Source organism: Aythya fuligula, chromosome 6, assembly GCF_009819795.1.
Source record: "Aythya fuligula isolate bAytFul2 chromosome 6, bAytFul2.pri, whole genome shotgun sequence".
Lineage (NCBI taxonomy): Eukaryota > Metazoa > Chordata > Aves > Anseriformes > Anatidae > Aythya > Aythya fuligula.
In genome coordinates, this window is record NC_045564.1 from 31,052,973 (window position 1) to 31,071,566 (window position 18,594).

The 18,594-nt window shown below is 35.5% G+C and overlaps 1 protein-coding gene across 1 annotated transcript in view; it reads right to left on the reverse strand.

Moving 5' to 3' along the window:
* Positions 1-18,594, reverse strand: part of CCDC93 (coiled-coil domain containing 93) — a 39,205-nt gene that overhangs the window by 5,376 nt on the left and 15,235 nt on the right. Inside the window, exons 11-20 of the mRNA XM_032190268.1 lie at positions 18,297-18,383; positions 12,766-12,882; positions 9,833-9,895; positions 8,837-8,910; positions 8,201-8,282; positions 6,826-6,897; positions 5,648-5,719; positions 5,287-5,395; positions 2,828-2,910; positions 918-955 (exon numbers count right to left, since the gene is read on the reverse strand). Of these exons, the coding sequence (XP_032046159.1) occupies positions 918-955; positions 2,828-2,910; positions 5,287-5,395; positions 5,648-5,719; positions 6,826-6,897; positions 8,201-8,282; positions 8,837-8,910; positions 9,833-9,895; positions 12,766-12,882; positions 18,297-18,383 (797 nt within the window). The remainder of the gene's footprint in view (positions 1-917; positions 956-2,827; positions 2,911-5,286; positions 5,396-5,647; positions 5,720-6,825; positions 6,898-8,200; positions 8,283-8,836; positions 8,911-9,832; positions 9,896-12,765; positions 12,883-18,296; positions 18,384-18,594) is intronic.

An 18,594-nucleotide genomic window follows, 5' to 3' on the forward strand; every position in this document is an offset into this window, starting at 1 on the left:
GCTGTCAATTACTGAATTGGTTTCTAATGACTGGACAGAATATCAAAAAGATCTTATCACTAAGCAAAACAGATCTAAGATCCCTGCTGCAAAGGATAACATTTGAAATACCTATTTATTATTTTTTTTTTTCTTGGTGGTGCTAGTGTGGATTTTTTGTTGCTTCGTTTAGGTTGTAATTAGAATTTTGGATAATAGGAAAAAACATAACAAAACTCAAAATTTCTGACAAAACACAAAAAGGCACAGGTGTACAGGATTAGAGATAATTATAAGAAAAAACACAATTTCACAACAGAATTATAAAAAGACAAACAATTTTTTCCTGTTAAGAGGCAATATCCTCTTCCATGACCCTATTGCACTGCACTGTTCTGACAAAAATTCACAATGGAGTTCCCTCACCCGCTCCCAAAGTCAAAAAACAAAACACAGAGAGGAACAAATGCTGGCTGTATCACAGACTGATATTTGACCTTAAACTTCCAAGGGAACCATGATTTTACCTAAAGACTTCACACTTCATCAAAACCTTTAAATACAGAGTTAGTGTATAATAAACATGTCTGAAAAACGTTTTAGTCTAATGTTTTGTACATAAAGTAATAACCACAAACTCACAAAACGAAGAAAAATACTTCAATTAATGTCAGGAAAATTATGACTGATTTCTTTCCACAACTGCAACCGAACAGCCAGATATTAAAAACATATGTTGACTATAAAAGTTAAGTAATTCCAAGTCTGTGATTACCCAAATATTGGCTTAAACATAATTAATAAGCTACTTTATTAAACTGTTTAAGTTAATAAAATATTCTAACAAATTTTTACATTAACTCATGCCCCCTCCCATTTTTCCCCAAACAACTACACCACCCACTGCAACTATCAAGAGAAAAATAACCACTACTTACTGATGAAAGTTGTCATGAATAGAATTTAGTAAATTAACCTGTGAATTAAAAAAAAAAAAAAAAAAAAAGAAAGAAAATATACATTTGTCCTTTCTGATGTTACTCTGCGTTTTCACAGACAATAACATGAAATTCAGATCTAAAAATGAACTGGTACCAATCTTTCCCTGACAAGCAGTCAGCTGTATGAAATCCTGAGCTTCTTTTTGAAAAAGGAACCACAATCCCTCTTTGTTAGTGACATCTGTCCTAGTGGAAGAACCACAGAAGGCAGCAGCTAGTCTTGGATCAAAATTAATATTTTTGCTTTTACGGATGCCCAGTTATAGCACTGAGAATTTTCTTGCAAGACAGCTTTGCAAACTAAAGCAATGAAGTAAAAGAGTTGTTTAAATGTTCTGAAGCTTACAGGTAGTTGTGTGCACTATCACAGTTGAACACTGGACAAGCATATGTTATAGCTATATTAGAGTGGCATAATTAGTCCTAGTTACAGTGTCAAAGTAGAACAGTTTCACTTAGATGTCTTAAAAAATAAAAATTAATAGAAAACCTTTTGCTTTAGAGACTGGAGCCGGTATAAGGCCCGCCAAGCAGTGCAGAGCAGGTGAATTTCTGCACTGTATTCTTTGTGCTGGTCAGTTTTACTGGCTTCCATAAAGCCATGCATCGTTACACACTTCACCTCTACATATTTCACAGTCTGTTTAAAGATGAATTTCTAAGAAGTAGAGAACGGCGTTTCTTTTGCATAGCTACTGTTATGAAGATACCAACATTGCACTTAAACAATACAGACATAGGTATTTGTAACTTCAGTGAAGTGTTTTGTTGCTCTTGGTATAAACTCACTATGCAGATTAACCCATGCATTTTTTTTCTTGCTTTCTAAACATCGCTGAGGGCACTAAAATTCACTGAGCAGCAGCAATTAATGCAATCCCTTCAGCTTTCAGTATGTCTCACAAGTCTCCTGTGGTTAAACCTTCCAAACAGTTTCTCCTTTTGATGAGTACTTGAAAGCAATCTTTACTAAACAAATCTGAGCATTGCAAACAGAAGCATTTGCCCCGCTGCCACAAAGGTAAACTGACTACCTTTACATCCAAGATCTTTGATATAAATGAGAGAGCAATAGGTGCTGCATAGCAGCAGCCGCAGTTGTTCACCACCTCACTATGAAAAATTCAAACAAATTCTGAGCAGATTCCAAAGAAGCTATGACGCTTAAAAATGCCTGTTACTCAAAGAAATTACTGCATGATTCATCAACACTTGCCAATCCCAAATCCCTGCCTTGAAAGTTTGTGTTTAATAGTGCAATTATGCAGTTTATACTACAAAACATTCAAGTAACAAGGAGTAGCACTGCACAACTATTGCACTGTAAGACTGTTGCTGTGTTACACTGCAGAACAGTAAAGCTAGTGGATAAAACCCAAAAATTGACGACACAAAAAAAGAATTTAAAAATATTTTAAAAATAAGTATTTTAAAAACCATGATTGAAACCATCAACCATATGAGCAGAAACCTTTCACTGAGACACTTAGAGACAAATGATGCTGCAAGCCAGCAGCTAGAAGTTCCTTCCCAGAGTTATTGGAGATGGGTTGGTTGGGTTAACCAAGAAGAAACAGGGTAATTTGGTCCTGTGACAAAGATATTTGCTAATCAAATGTTACTTGTGTTTTGTGAACAGATTAAACATGCTGTACTAACAGCACTTTTTACAACACAGACCACTTCCACCTCAACATTAGAAATGTTCTTATGAACCTATTGTCTCAATTTTACTCTCAAAGACTGCTGACCCTGCTCTGATATGGCTGAGTAAGTAGTTTTTACTTAGCTTTCACTATCTTCTCCATAGACTGAACATTTAGAAAACAACAGTAACATTCTCTTACCTCCTTTTCCAAATATACCTTCTTATCATCCAGTGTATTATAAAGAGTAAAGAACTGTTTTGTTTCTTTGTGAGTTGCTGAGACTGCAAAGGAAAAAAAAAAAAAAGGTAGAATAATAAATGGGGTGAAATGGAACCTGTAAAAATACTTTGTAGGCTTCTTATAATATACAATTATCAATAACGGAACACAGTCTATAATGCATTCTGGAAGAATATTCCCTCTGCATGTAAATCTCCAGCAGTGTTAACAGCTATCAGATTTTATGAGAACTGGACTCCAGAACAACACAGCTCAGTGTCTAAAATACAGCCCAGCTGCTGACAGTTCATTTCACAAACACACACTGGCACTATCAGCTGTGCTTCCTTACCACTGCCTGTTCATCCTTCCTTCATGAACTTCAACCTCACACCATGGAGGCTTCTGTGCTGCTAACAGTTGCCCTGGCCTATCTGGCACATTGGTGGGCAGAGGGAGTGCAGGGGTGCAGAAAGGGAATGGATGATCTGACAGCACTGCATGGAAAAAAGGAGTGCATTAAACTGTATCTTTCAAGGTACAAATGTGCAAGAAAAGGTTTTACTGTTTGAAAGCCTCTTTTCTCTCCTTACAACATATAGAATTAAAAAAAAGATAGAATTTTGATAGAATTAAAAAAAAAAAACATTTCTTTTCAAACAGTATCTATTTTAGGTGATTATAGCAGATGCTGGTCACAGCTCAGTGCAGAAGGTAAGGCTCAGACACTTCTTCCCCTTTGGGTCCACAAGATGATGACTTGATGATACTCAAGTCTCTGAAGTGTTTATCTATTCTTTAGTTCTTCAATGACTAAGGAAATCTAAGACACTTTTGATTTTCAAGGGAAAAAAGTTCAATTGAGAAGGACAGCTGGCAAAAGTTACCATGATTACATTAAGCAGCCTAGAATCCTGAACTGAAAGAAGTCCATGTTTATGATAATCAAATGATTTAATGAAAATTATTCCAGAGCTCGTGAGTAAGTCAGATATACATGAGGATGATTTCACTCCGGTTTATACATTTTAAGAAAGGGAATATTGGAACTTAAAAGCATTTCAGTACAGGACCACTGAGTTTGGAAAACATCTCCAAAGATTGTCTTGTCCAAAAGTAAAAAAAAAAACAAAAACAAAAACAATTTTTGTCTACTCTGATGATCTCCTGAATCCGATCAAATGCAAGAACTCTATGAAAACAATGCCACAGTTCACAGAAAGACTTGCAAGAGATTTTCAGCTCAATTTTCTAGAAGCTTAGCCTGAGCAGTGCAGGTTCCTGGCCAGGAGACCAAGCACAGTGTTATCTGAAGTTACTGCACATATTTTGCACTACAGAAATCAGTCCTGTAAGACTCAAAGCCCCTTACATCTGCACCCAATGTTCCACAAGTCTCCTTAATCTTCCCGTCCTTCATATATAAAGGAAGCCTCCATCTTCTGAGCAGGTACATGCTGGACTTGATTAAATAAATTGCATAGCACATAAAAAGCAAATGGGGATCAAGGAGAGAAAAGAACTGGACTTGCACTCACTAAAGAAGCATACCTATTCCATGCACTGAGCTAGATAATGCACATAGGAAGACAGCATGTGACTATACAACTAGAGATGACTCAAAGACAATGGATATGAATCAAAGTTGGATAACAATTTTAGAACTGCTCAACCTTCAAGAGCTTGGTTAGAACCTGTATATAATGAATGCAAAGTATCTTTAAAATACTAGCTAGTTCTTCTACAGAAAAATATATTTTAACTTATGCCATTACACAGGCAGCATTAAATACACACCAGTAAGCATGCCGGTCCATTGTCAATTTGATGGAACAACTTTAAAATTTTATTCAGTTTGCATGCTCCATACCACGTGTAGCAAACACATCACTACCCAAACAGTCAACCAAGCAAACTCCCCCTTTTTATAACTTATATTAAAATAAATTGAAAATAACTTGTACTCTGATCCTAACAAGATATTGTAAGGTATTTATATATCAAAAATGAAATAAATAATGCCTTTTTTTTTCCATAGTTCTTGTCTTTACTTGGCATTATTTTTGTTGACATCTCTGATTCTGAACCAAACTATCTAATGTAAAGAGCAATTAATGAAGCATGACTTAAATATATAACAACCTCATTTGTAAATAGATTAAGGAATTTCTAAACACATTGGTCATTTAACTATACGACTGAACCTGTTGCAGCCAGAATTTACTCCAAAGACCTCATGTATCAAGTTTCACCCACAGGAGAATTCTTATAGCCAGCTTATAAAACCTTGAAAATAGGTTGTATAATGTGAATATCAAACGACCCTTAAACTCCTCAGAATTAGCAAGCGCTGTTTTACACTCCATAAGCTTAAAATGCAATTACCCTCCTTCCAGGGCTTTAGCTTTCAGCAGAATGTTCCTGCTTGATATACATACCCTGACTGTAAAGTTCAATAAATCTCTTCTGATATTGTGTTAGCTCAGCTCGGCTGGGTACTTCATCAATCTTGCGCTGTAAAATCGCTATTTCTCTGTTTCTTCGTGCCTGAATAGAAAGTTAGGAGGGGAGAAAACAAAGCCTCTTCTCGTTCTTTTCTTAAAATGGATGAAGCCCCCCCAGCAATATTTTGTTACTAAATAATCAATTATTTTTTTAAAAAAGTGTTGGCTGAGGCTCAGTATTATTTTATAAGTGATTTGTGATTTATTTTTTTTAATTAAACAACACGAAGAGAGGTATTAAAAGTGACAAGGTAAGAAAAATATGAATAATTTTGTCCAATTTATGAAGACTTACCAATAATAGCCGGATCTTTTGAAGTTTATCTTTTTCAGTTTTGTACTGCTGGTCTATAAGCTTATTCGGCTCCTAGAATTTGAGAACCCAAAACAATTATGTATTACACCAACAAATGAGAACGCAACTACAAAAACATGCAGATGGGTTTGTTTTCTGTATTTGTATCTTCCATTTAATGGCTCCCACTAAAACACAACCATTTGCTTTTTTTTTTTTTTAAGAGATGATTCATAATCTGCATTTTAAAAAAATGACAACTTTCATATTTTACTGTAAATAAGTGTTTTGATAATTTTAATACTGATATTTTAGTTTTTAAGGTTTGTAAATAGTTTTTCCCCCACTGCTTCACTACAGTGACACAAAACAAAGAAACCTATCAAAAGATTCTTTGTATTTGTCCAAATGTTTATACTTTGATTCATCGGCAGGGTTAAGGATAAACAATGCCCAGGGCAGATCACAAACACTCTGAGATGTGTCCTACATTTTCTGGATTTCAGATTTAAAGAATTTTTTTTTTCCTCTTTAAAAACTTACAACTGAGGTTTACGGTTTCATTTTTACACACTGTGTTCAGAAGGACGGCAGCATCATGGAACTTGTAATCTACCTCATTTTAGACACACAAATATACAAAATGTTTACTCATTGAAAAGACAAGCAAGTCAAGCTCTTCATTTTCTGTTTATTTGTTATTCATTGCCTTCAGTCTGGATGCACTTGTGCTTCAGACAGCTGCTCACTGCATACAATGCACTGAGCCACTAAAAAGTTGTGCCTCTATCCTTCAAATAAATCAACTTTTAAGGAAAAAAAGACAACCAAAACAAACATGCTTTCTGAGGAAGACTTGGTTTTGTCAAATATATGCACGACTCTTAACATTTCGAGATTCTTTCCTGCTGCTACAAAGATGAAAGTAAAAAGGGGATGAAAGCATCTATGAGTTAGCCCCATGGGTTCTAGCAAAAAGAATAAAGAAGTGATTTTCAGTCTATTGCACTTCTCTGTTTGTTAGCCGGAATTGTGGCTTTACCAGTGATAGAAAATAGTTTTTCAGAGATTGCAACAGACATTTTAATACTTACCAGAACATGCAAAAGTCAGAAGGACCTAAACCAGCATTTTAAAACACTAATTGAAAATAAACAATTAACACATTTGATATTTACCTCTTCCTCCCCACTTTCTGCTGCCTCTGCTTTCAGATTCTCAATACTTTGTTGAAGACGCTCCATTTCTTCCTGGAAAAACAAACAAACAAAAACATATTTGCTTTTAATTGAGACCTCTCCTTAACGGAGACAGCAGAAGGTTTGATGCCATAGACCTGTAACAGAACTGTGACACTGACAACATACTTTATTTTAGAATTTGTAAGATTAAACAGCATTCCCTGCCCAGGGGTAAGGCATCCATTATTACTCGTTACATAAAATTGAATGCCTGCTTTTATCAAACAAAGGAACAGATTTATTTCTTACTTACAAATATACTAGAGCCAACTGAACTAATGAGTGACATAGAAAATGAGAAACTGGTGAAGCAAATAAATATTACGATAGCACTAGCATGACACAGAACCACAACATGTGGTATTCACACTAATGGATGAACAAAGTTAATTGTAAGGTTGTTTCCATCAAGATCCTTCAGAGCTTTCCAAAACGGTATGTTTGGGGAAAATGAAGTTTCTGTGCTCAGTATCTGCCACAGGGCAGTATGTCTTTTTACTTTTTTTCATTCCATTAAATTTGATCTAACACTGTTTAAACAGAAGAGAATGAAAACAATTCTCTCTGATCATATTTCTAAGCAGCCTATAAACACAGCAGTAAACATGGCAGCAAAACACTGTAATTAAGCAGTAAAACAAACTCTACTCTGAAAACTGTAATAGATTTATCTCTATCTCTGTCTCTTCTGGTGGTTTGCTCCAAAGCTAGGGACTTTCAAGGAACCTTCCTCTTGTGCACTGTGCTCCTCAGGTCACTGCTACCTCGTCCAAGATGACAGAACGTGTTTCAGGCTGTGAATAGTACAGATGTTATCTAGTACAGCCTGATCTCAAACTTTGATTTATTTTAATATTATCATCTGTTTGTAATCCCTCTTGCCACATCACCAGATACTCTTAGCAGAATAGAGAGGGGAACAAGAGCAGCCACAATACAGGACTGATCTGGAGTCGTATCTAAAAACTGCCTTTTAGCAAAGACCCTGGGCAAAACAAAACATTGAAGGCCACACTACTTCAGATGCCCTGCCTGCCTTCCTTGTAGCTCCCTGCCTCATAGCAGGGAGCAAGTCCTCCTGGTTATCAGTTCCAGCCTTCTTGGTTGACAGCCTTGTTGTAGGTCTGATACACTGCAGAACTGGGCAACTGTCCATAATTCTGCACAAAATCAAACTAGCGGCAGTATTCAATATGAATCTGTAAAAAAAAGAGTAAATGGCAGGGAGGGGAAGAAAGGACAAAGCAGGAAGAAGTATATGGATACATTTAAAGCTTGGTAAAGAAGCACTGTTTAAGAAATTAAAACTTACCCTACAATGTGCTTTGAATTCTTGCTCCTGACTTTTGAGGTTTTCATTCATGGCCACCAGTGCTCGCAGATTCTGTAATACGCTAAATTTGAAGATCCAGCAAACTGCATTAGTTTTTTAGTTTTTACATTAAAGAGATGGAGAACTAAAAGATACTAGAACCAGCTTAGTTCTGTACAATTTTCCAATAAAATCCATTTAAATTACAAATCCAAATATTACTATGGTCAAAATAAAGTGTCGTATTACCCTGAGTATTTTGATGATTTTGTGATTTCTCACCTCATTATTGTGGAAGTTTTGAAAGAGTACACTAATTTATGCAAGATGAAGACGTCAAATATAAAGAAAATAAGAACAGGAAGGCCTCACACACATTTCAAATGTGTTTAGTATCCTTCTGCTTGTATTATATTTAAGCATCTACAATTATTTTCAGCTACATATTGATACTTCTCACTCAGACTTCATAGTATGACAATCTTTTGCCGTCTTTGGAAGGAAGCTGGGAAATGTACTTGTTTAAATTCTAATTATTTGTTTAGGCTGAAAAAAGCAAGAAATATTCAATTACTTGGTTTTAAAACCATCATTTTTCAGAACTTCGAATGTCACAAACGAAGGAAAAACGCTTACCTAGAATCTGCTTGGGATTCTATTGTTTCTAAAGCCGCCAATTCCTTGTCCAGTTTTTCACTATAACTCTTGACCTAAGGGTTATAAATAATAATTATCTAAGATACACTTTTTAAATAAAGAACACGATTGTCCCCTACATTGTGCCAAGTGACTTCAATATGCTCATCTTAACTATTCTGTATTCTGTTGGAGCATGGGGTAAGGCAGTAACCATGCCATCCAGCAACCCATGAGTGCAACCAAAATGCTGGTAATGCAAGGCACAGAACAAAGATCTAAGTGCTGAGTTTAAGCAGGACTGCGGGGACTTAGAAAGAACAATATCCAGTCATAATGAGATTTCACAACTGGAAGAGCATTCCACAGATGACATATAAGATCAGACAGTAAAACTTTCTCTTTCAGACCATAATGTTTATTTCAATCCTTTACTATGTCCGTAATCCTTCCCACTGAAAGAAAAAGGCAACAAACCAAACAAAAAAAAATCCTATTATTGACAATATTTGGGATCTAGACTTATGTAGAAGCATCATAAAAACAAGCAGAGACCAACTATTAACTCACAGTAACAACCTAAGAATTAAAAACAATAAAATGTCAAAAAGCAGTCTTCACATACAGAAATAATTAAATCCAAAAATAAACTCCACGAAGAAATCCAATATATTAACATTTCACTTCATGCAGTCATTTTTACTGACTCATACATTCTCTGTTGCCATTACAAACATTATTTTCTTTTCATGGTAAAACCACTTCCTGACATGCTCCAGAAGGGGAGGAAGTATGAGTTTTTCTTTTGGACCAGAAAAGCTACTGGGCAATAAGAAAAAAATCGTAACTCTATTCACAACCTCAAAACCTTCTTAACACAGAAAAGTTGTCAGTCATCTTCACCATTTAATACATCCCTTTACACGTAACTTCTCAAATAGATTATCTCAAAAATGATTCAGCTAGAATCAGCGTACAGACAAACAAAGACATTACCTCAGTTAATGTCTTTTTTGCTTCGGTACATTTTGCCTGCAGATCAGCACATTTAGCTTGCAACTATTACAAAGAGAAAGAAGAAAGTTAAAATTCTATGTTCATGCTAATTATACCTGTAATGGAGAATAGCAATATTTGTGATGTTAATAATGGTTGTCTATGAAATGACAGGCAAGCTATCACAAACAGGGGCTTTTCTCGTCAGGTGAGTATATCTTATTGCAAGAATTCTGAACATCTAATTAATAGCAGCAAATACTTTCCACCTGACCTTCCTGATATATTATTACCACTGGTTATTTCACTTGTCAAATAGTTTAGAGGTTAATTTTACATAAATATCCTTCCCTAAAGTCCATGTATTTTAAGGTAACACTGCAAATATTAACAACAAAAACAGGACGTGGGTTAGAGAAGAGAAGCAGAAGCACTGCAAGTAAAGAAATGCGTATTTGGCTTTCTGGTCCTCTTCTTTTCCTGATGGCTGAGTTTGCCATTCAACATATGGAGCTGTGAGTCACCCTCATCATCCCTCTCCACAGACAAATTTGTAAGACTTTTTGCGTTAGTATTTCTGTATTTTTCACAAATAAATCACCAACAGACTGCATTCTAACTAGTTGAAAAAGAAAATAATTTAAACCTGAAGTTCACATCTCATGAAATTTGACATAGATTAAAGAACCACTCGATATGAGAACTCTTGCCAGAATTTAATCAATAATGGCAGTACTGAAGACAGAATTTCACAGACACCTTTTAAAAGGAGGTCTTGACTGTCACTGATTTTTAACTTCTATCTTACTCCACAAAATCTGTCTTTGGCAAGTGAAAAAAATACATACATCTATATACACACACACAGTACTATGACATTTTTACTTTACTAAAGTGATTAAAAGGATTGTATTTGGCTTGCACAGCTATTAGTACTTTTCTTACCTTAAAAAATAACAGACTTATGTACTATAAATAAGCAACATGGAATTAAACAGCCCTCAATTCTTAAAAATAAGAACATTATAAGACCCCCAAAATATTTAAGTTTTCCTGTGAATACAAAGTTCATTTGGCCAGTAGAAGTAGTTTTTAATTAAGCAAGAATTAAATCATTTTGTTGTTTACAACCTCAACTTCACCCCACCCCAAACTGCCACCTTCTCAGTAGTATGTGGAAAGCAAGCAAATACATTCATGCCAGGAAAACTGGTAAAGGAAATGACTTGCACCAGAAATGAAAATGTAATCCACTCATCATGCATCAAGTTAAAGGAATATTTTGTGCTACTAATCCAGCAACTACACTATACTGCAGTTCTGTAGAATATCAGAACCATCTGCTCCAGAAAAAAAATCTTTTGAACATCTCAGTATTTACACAGACACCAGGGGATCCTTTCTGCTTTCCAAGCTATAAAAGGCACAACACAGAATAATTGCAAAAGCTAATTACAACTGCTAAGTTCGTATACCAGCCTCTCCTACTGTTCAACTAGAAAAAAAAATAAATAAATAATCAAGCAAACAGCATGGCTGGAGATCAGTGTGCTACTGCAAAATCGAAATTTTTGTTTTTTAAACCTGAGCTAGCTGTTGCAGTTCTCCAATGCTACAATATAAAACATACCTAGGTGATCCTTCCCCAAATTCATCTTGAGCTAATTGTCTCCAAGAACACAAAGAGCTCTCACAAGAGGGCAAAGGACAAGAGCTGTGGCGCGCTGTTCCAGTATCTGTACGTTCAAACTGAGCATTCCTCAAGAACATCTGCTGTCTGCAGAAAAACTGCAGACGGATGTGGGCTGACGGACACAAGCCAAAATCTACTCCAAATCTCTAAAACCATATTAGAACATCCTTAAACCCAAGTGAACATGCCCTTTTATCACAGAGCAGTACCGAACTGTTGCCAGTCATGACAGCACAGCTTTTAATTTGGAACAGGTCTGCAACCAGCAAGCTCAACGTGCTCGCATCTGCCTCCACTCTACAATGACAACTTAGGATACAGTGAACATCCTACTTTCCCCACTTCTGAAATGCCTTAAGATCACACTCTGTAATTTATGTTCCTACTTCAGTGAGGGAAAAAAAAAAAGAAACAAAACAGAAAAATAAGCCTATATAGGACTACAAGGGAATTCATGTAGAATTTAGCTGTTCATAAGGCCATGTTATAGTTTTGAAAGGCTGATACTTCAGCCTGCATATAAGTAATAAGACATTGACAATACCTAGCATTAAGTCATCATTTTGACCAGGTACCGAAGTTGCATTTGAAATAGACATGGAAAATTCATATTACTGAAGTATTGAAATAATACAAATTCAAGAAAAAAAAAAAACCTCTATAATTAATTTCAGTATATCGCAATAAATATAGCGTAATACTTTCTAACATTTCACTCTAGAATGAAGACTAATTGTGACAAAACACATTCAACTAATAATGCAAATAATAATTTTAGTGTTATTTACTATTTTAAAAAATGCTGGTTTTGACAGATGGGGCATACAGAGTAAAAATCCATCAGCCTAAAGAAGAATGAAACGTATTTTAGAGCAGTTTCCTAATTTGTTTCTTGAGTAGACTGTTTTCAGTTTCAGCGTCGTAGCTATCAAGTCAAATGCAGAAAAAGCACACAGAGCATCTTACAAAGAGGTGTACAAAGCTAAAAACATCTTTTGATCAACTAGCCCCCTCCCTCACAGGGTTATCTTTTTTTTTTTTTTTTTTTTTTTTAATATGAAACCAGGCACATTGTCTTAGTAATAAATGTGCAAGCAAGACATTCAGAGATGCTGAAATGGATGTTGAACATGACAAATTGCTGGTAGAGAAGATAGCTTGCAAATCTTTTCTGGATGGTATAAACTTGGTGATCAACCACATTTATCAATGTTTTCTTTATTACACACATAATACTTACCTCTTCCAGGAGTTTGGTTTTCTGCAAAATCTGCTTATTCAGAGATGCCACCTTCCTTCTGTGCTGTTGGGCAGCTCCAAACCTTTCTGGTCGCTCCTCAGCAGAAAGCTCAGACTGCTAAAATAAAGAGTAGTAAAGCCTGTTGAAAGTCAAACCATTACTTTTTACTTCTACAGTAGCTAAGGAAATGCCAAACTGGGACACACTTATGATATTTCCTGATCAAGGGCCGTGTTCCACTAACCAACAGGAAGAACAACTCACCTATCTGTCTTGTACAAAGACTAGAAACGAGCCAAACAAATAAATTATATCCCAGAGGTATCAGGTAAAGCAAGGTAGTCAAGTGTTTAAGTGGTATTTACTGAACTTCTTCAACTGGAGATATCAATGTCATACCTCAACACATAAATCCATAATTCTTAAAAGCCTTAAACGTTTGTGTCTGTAGATTCTGAAATACTGGTTTACATGCAGTATGCTGATTGACGTAATTACAATATGGTAATTACATTTACCACTCTAAGCGTTTATTTTTATGTATTTCTGTGCTATGGACACTAGTGTTTAAAACTACTTGCATTGCCAAGAAAGTGTCTCACAAATACATAATTAAGACAAAAATCTGGTTCCACTCTGCTGCTCTCTCTGAATTTGGAAGGGAAATCTGCCAGAAACATTCTTTACCATGACTAACATCTATCATAGAAATTGTATATTTGCAGTAGATTAAAGAGCAATTAATATATTATTAATAATAAATATTTTACTGTATTAATTATATATTAATCCATATGAACTTGTGCTGAAGATATCAAAGCTTTCATGACAGCTTGCTGACAACTGTGCACAGTAAAAGTCAATACATCAAACACAAACTGCAGCAGTGAGACTAAATACTGGTGCCTCGTGTGGAAGCTTTAAGACATAGCATCAAAGCTTCTATTAAAAGCACAGGAAAGGCAGAGGGGTCTTCTGAAGACAGAAGAGGAAAACAGAATATCTCATCCACAAAAAGCAATACAATACACTTGGTGTAAATGTTATCTTCTTCTCAAATAAGTGAAGAATTTCCTTATGTGTTATGGCTGGTAGATGACAGACTAAAATCTCCTTTGATGCCCATCTTGGAGCAGACCAATGACGAAAGAAGGGTAAATTAACTTGGCAGAACAGACATCAGCAGAGACACCAACACTGCACCCTTCTCACCTAGTGCCTACTAGGCAGGAATGACGTAAAAAACTACAAGATTAAATACTGACATTAAAAACACCTACTGCTGAAAGAAGTGATCTGTTTTACTTTCGATAATACTCCTCCACACTCCGCAGTTACAACACTAAAAGTGAACCACAACATGTATCTTAACGCACAACCATGTTGTTTTGCGAATACAGTTAGTATTGCTTTTCCTGTTGGTTTCTGTGTTAGTCTTATAGCGACTTCAGACAAATGAAAAAAAACATTCTACTTCACTATTAAGATAATTTTATTTATTTATTTATTTATTTTTACTTTTCTGATTGTAGACACCACTATTTTTTCAGTGACAGTGCAAAGTTCTATATTACAAATTTACTTTTACTGAAAAAGGTAAACTGGCTTGCTTAATTTCCTGATACAGACCTCTGGTAGTCTATGAAGTATCAGGGGCTTCACAGATCACAAGCTAAAAACTGGTGCTCTGCAGTGACAAGTAACACTCTAAACCTGCACTGAATTTACTATTTCTCCTTTTGAAATATGCACACAATGAAGGAAGCAGGAAGCCTATTATAACACCAGCTTATGCTAAATTGCTTTTCTGTAAAAAAAAAAAAAAAAAAAAAAAAAAAAAAAAAAAAAAAAAAAAAAAAATCCTTTTCAGTACAAAAACTGACAAATGCTAGACTTGCTTCCATGACACAGTTTTAACATGTCCATTTATTTTGGAAATGTGTGTAAAAGTACTGGATCTGATGGGATGTTCAAAAAAAAATTTTTTTATTTCTCTCTCATTTATTTATTTATTTATTTTAAGTCTGTAGAGCATATTATAATTATTTTAGTCATAATCTTTTGTTGCAGGCTGATGACATTTAGTCTATTCAAGTAGTTCTAACTTGCATTTTGGTGTCAGCTTTGTACAATAAAACTAATATCTAAGAATATAAAGAGACAAAACATTTTTGTATTTCTTGTTAATAAATCCCAAAGAACAGCCAAAGCCTAACGCTCCCCTTTTTTTTTTTTTTATTTTTAGCAAGCACCGTCAAAACAGTTTTTGCTGTCTCTACAAACAAACTTCTACTTTTTCAGGCAATTCACATTGTTATAGTCCTAATATATTTTTTTTTTCCTCTTGAATATGTGAGAAACAAAGAACACTCAGTTCCTCAAATTCTGTGTTCTTGTCCTGTGCTCCATGCTCTTGGAAAAAAAAAGGCAATCAACCCTGGTTTGATCTTTAAAACTCAAAAGAACATGTGTTACTGATGCAATTTAATCGGTTACTATGGAAGCTACGTTCACAATGCACCCATGATGTTCCTACAATAGTGTCAAGATTCTCCTTCCTTTACGAAGGCATGCTTTTAAAAGGACATCATTAAAACATGCCTGCTTTAAGTACATTGTTAAAAGTATTTTCTGCCTCACATATAACCTCTTGGGAACCTAAAAGAAAAATGTGTTTCCACACTACTATTCTTGATGATTTATTAAGAAAAGGCTATGCCTCAAGAAGTGGGCTGCTAAAGCTTGATTTTGAAACTGGGAAATAACCATCACATACAGAGGTTTCTGCAGAAAAATCTTTCTGGTGTGAAAGTTAAAAAGAATTTGCTCTGCAGCAACACTACAGCATTACAGTTGCTGCTGAACTGATTTGCAACTAGTGGAGAAAATGAAACTTTCAGCATAGAGGGAAGAAAGCACACATTACAGAAACTACTTTGCTTTTGACATTGTTGTTACCTTGTCTCTTACTAGACTGTCCCAGTAGCTGACATTAGAAAGCATTAGTGTCTCTGCCTGTTCAAGATTATCAATTTGCTGCTGTTGCTCAGAAGAATTGCAATTACATTTGACAAAAAGGACTGAACAGATACATCCTCCAATTTTTCAGTCAACTTGTGATATCCCCACTAATTGGCAGGTAGGTATAGGCTCACTTCTGTACTCCTCCCATGTTCCTTCCAACTGCCCCCAAAAGAATTAGTGAATTAAAATAAACAAGTTAAATATTATTCAGAAACCTCACTTTGCAAGACAAAATTTTGTAAGTTAAAACTCAAAATTAATGACGTTTCATATTCATCAGTATTGCTAATCTATTTGCAGCTCTTAGACTGCCAGCCAAAATAAATGACTAGTAATAACGACTTTAACAGCCTGCTTCTTAAAGGAAGAAATATTGAGTCTCTGCATGAAGATACAAATGTTGTAGCAGTAAACTTTATCTCTTTGCTTTCAGCCACCTCCTATCATTAAATATGCTTCAGAGGTGACTTAACTCCACCACAGTTGCCTCAATTTGAAAATATCTGAAGCCCATTGGGAAAACAAAAGCAATCTCCAACTCTTTAACAGTTCAAATCCATTTTCAGTCAAGTTCCACTTAAATCCTTAGCAGTCATTTCAATGTAATTTGCTATCATTTTTCCCTGACACTTCCCTGAGTCTCAGGAACCCACATTAAAAATAACCAAATCTCACCCTACCTTTCAGGGTTTCTGCAAGCCAACAAATTAATAAATAACACATTTAGTATCTTCCTTAAACAACGAACTTTAACCACACTAAATGGTTGAGATGCTTATTTTATGCTACTCTGATCCAATGTGTAGGGTGGGTAATAGTGTCTGATATACAAATCTAAAGTCCAAAAATATTCCAAGTCAACTCCTCATGATATGAAAACAACTTGCGAACACCATTTAACACTTCTGAAAATGTTTCTTCAAGCATTTTTGAAAGGTGTAGTTTTGAGGCTGCATTTCTCCAATTATAGCCATCTCATTTTAACAAGGAACAAGCTAGCTCTCCATCCAGTTCTACTCCTAGCAAAACTTTCTGTTGTGTGGGGATTCTTCCTCTGAGAATTTGCAAGTAGCACACTAAAAACTACTTTGAATAACTGTCCTTAAAAAGCTGGCGATGGATAGGCAAATAAAAGCCATGTTAACGCTTTTCTGCCAAGACCTTTTTTTAGGAAATGAGGAACAACACTAGAAACTTTCCTTCCAATTCACCAAGCAAGTTAACATAGCAGCAGAAAGGACGGGAAACGCAGAAAACTACACACTGATCTCCAGCAAAAACACCATCTTGTAAGCACAGTCCTGGCATATGGCAAAATCAGATCTAGAATTTTGTTTGCCAGCTTTCTGCACTGAAAATGGGCCTGTGAAACCTATTAAGATTTTGATTGACAAATAAGAACCGATTTTTTCTTCAGAGTAGGAATACGTCGAAGGGGTTAAAACTATTAGAACCATATCCAAACATTGTTGATGCTTTATTAAGCTGTTTGATAACATCTTTAATTCCCTTTTCCTGGTGTACGCGCGCGCACACACACACACAGCATTTCTTTTCCATCATATCCAGTAGATCTGAAAAGCGATATATTTTTGGTTTGACTTGAATCAGTTCTTACTTCCCAGAGTATTAATCATTGTTCTACTGTAATAGTCAAGGTCTTGCTGCCTTCTCTCAGAACAGAAGAAATGTAACATTGAAATATGACCCCTGGGCTTCTGTTCTTCCAATCCTTTATAATAAAGAAAGGCCAAGAATTTGCTATAGACTCTGTTGAGTTATAGGGTTTATCTCCCAAATGGGAAAGCTCCATACCTCATAAGTGTCAACAAAAAGGAAGAAATATGAGAAGACTATTGGACAAATAAGAGCGACCTATAACTCATAACTGGCAGTGATGTATTATATGTATTAATTGCTCCAAGAGCCAGATTTCTTCCTCACATTACTGTAAAGAAAATAATCACTGCTAAACACAATGAATGGAGCAAATATACACAGCTAATTGCCTTGACTTAAAAAAGCAAAGATTTGTTTTTTGGTAATACCAGATTCAGAATGAGGGATCTAGCACATGACTGATAAATGGTGCCCAGCGCAAGTAAGATCACAGTGTCTAACAGTCCAAGTGGAGGAGGCCTAGGTTTTTGCCTCAGCAGTTCCTGCAAAATCCTATTCCTGCGCTTAACATTTAACATTTTAAAATGCATTCAGACCTCTGGTTTCAATAGGTATCAGCTCAGGCCTTTCCTTATTCATGAGCAAGTTTAAGCAGGTGCTTAACAGCCAAACTATTCGTATATGCAATAAAGGAATATGTGCTCTCATGCCAAAAGCTTGTACATATTTAAATCTAATTAAAACACTTCCCAGAATCCTGACTGTGCTGTCATGCACAGAATATATGGAACAGTGTTGTTTTAGGAGAATCACAGCGATTAATTTAGAAGCTTAAATTAATTAGTAATCAAACATTATTTGGTAAATCACAACCAGGTAACACTTACCTTTTCAGCGTATTCTGACACTATTTGCTTGATCTCATCTGATTGGAGTCCAACTATCTGTCCTACCGTGCTTGCTGTCAATTTGCCCTGCAAGGGTATCAAAGTAAAAGAAAAAAAAAAACATTTGGAGTTTTTGAACTGCCTGTGTTTTTATATATGGCAATTTCCCCAAACTCTAATGTTAACAGAAACATAGAAAACTTTTACATTTGACAAAAATCGCCCCTATAACCACATATTAATGTGCTATAAAGCCCAATGAAGTAGGAAACACCTGTGATGATGAATTTGAACAGCG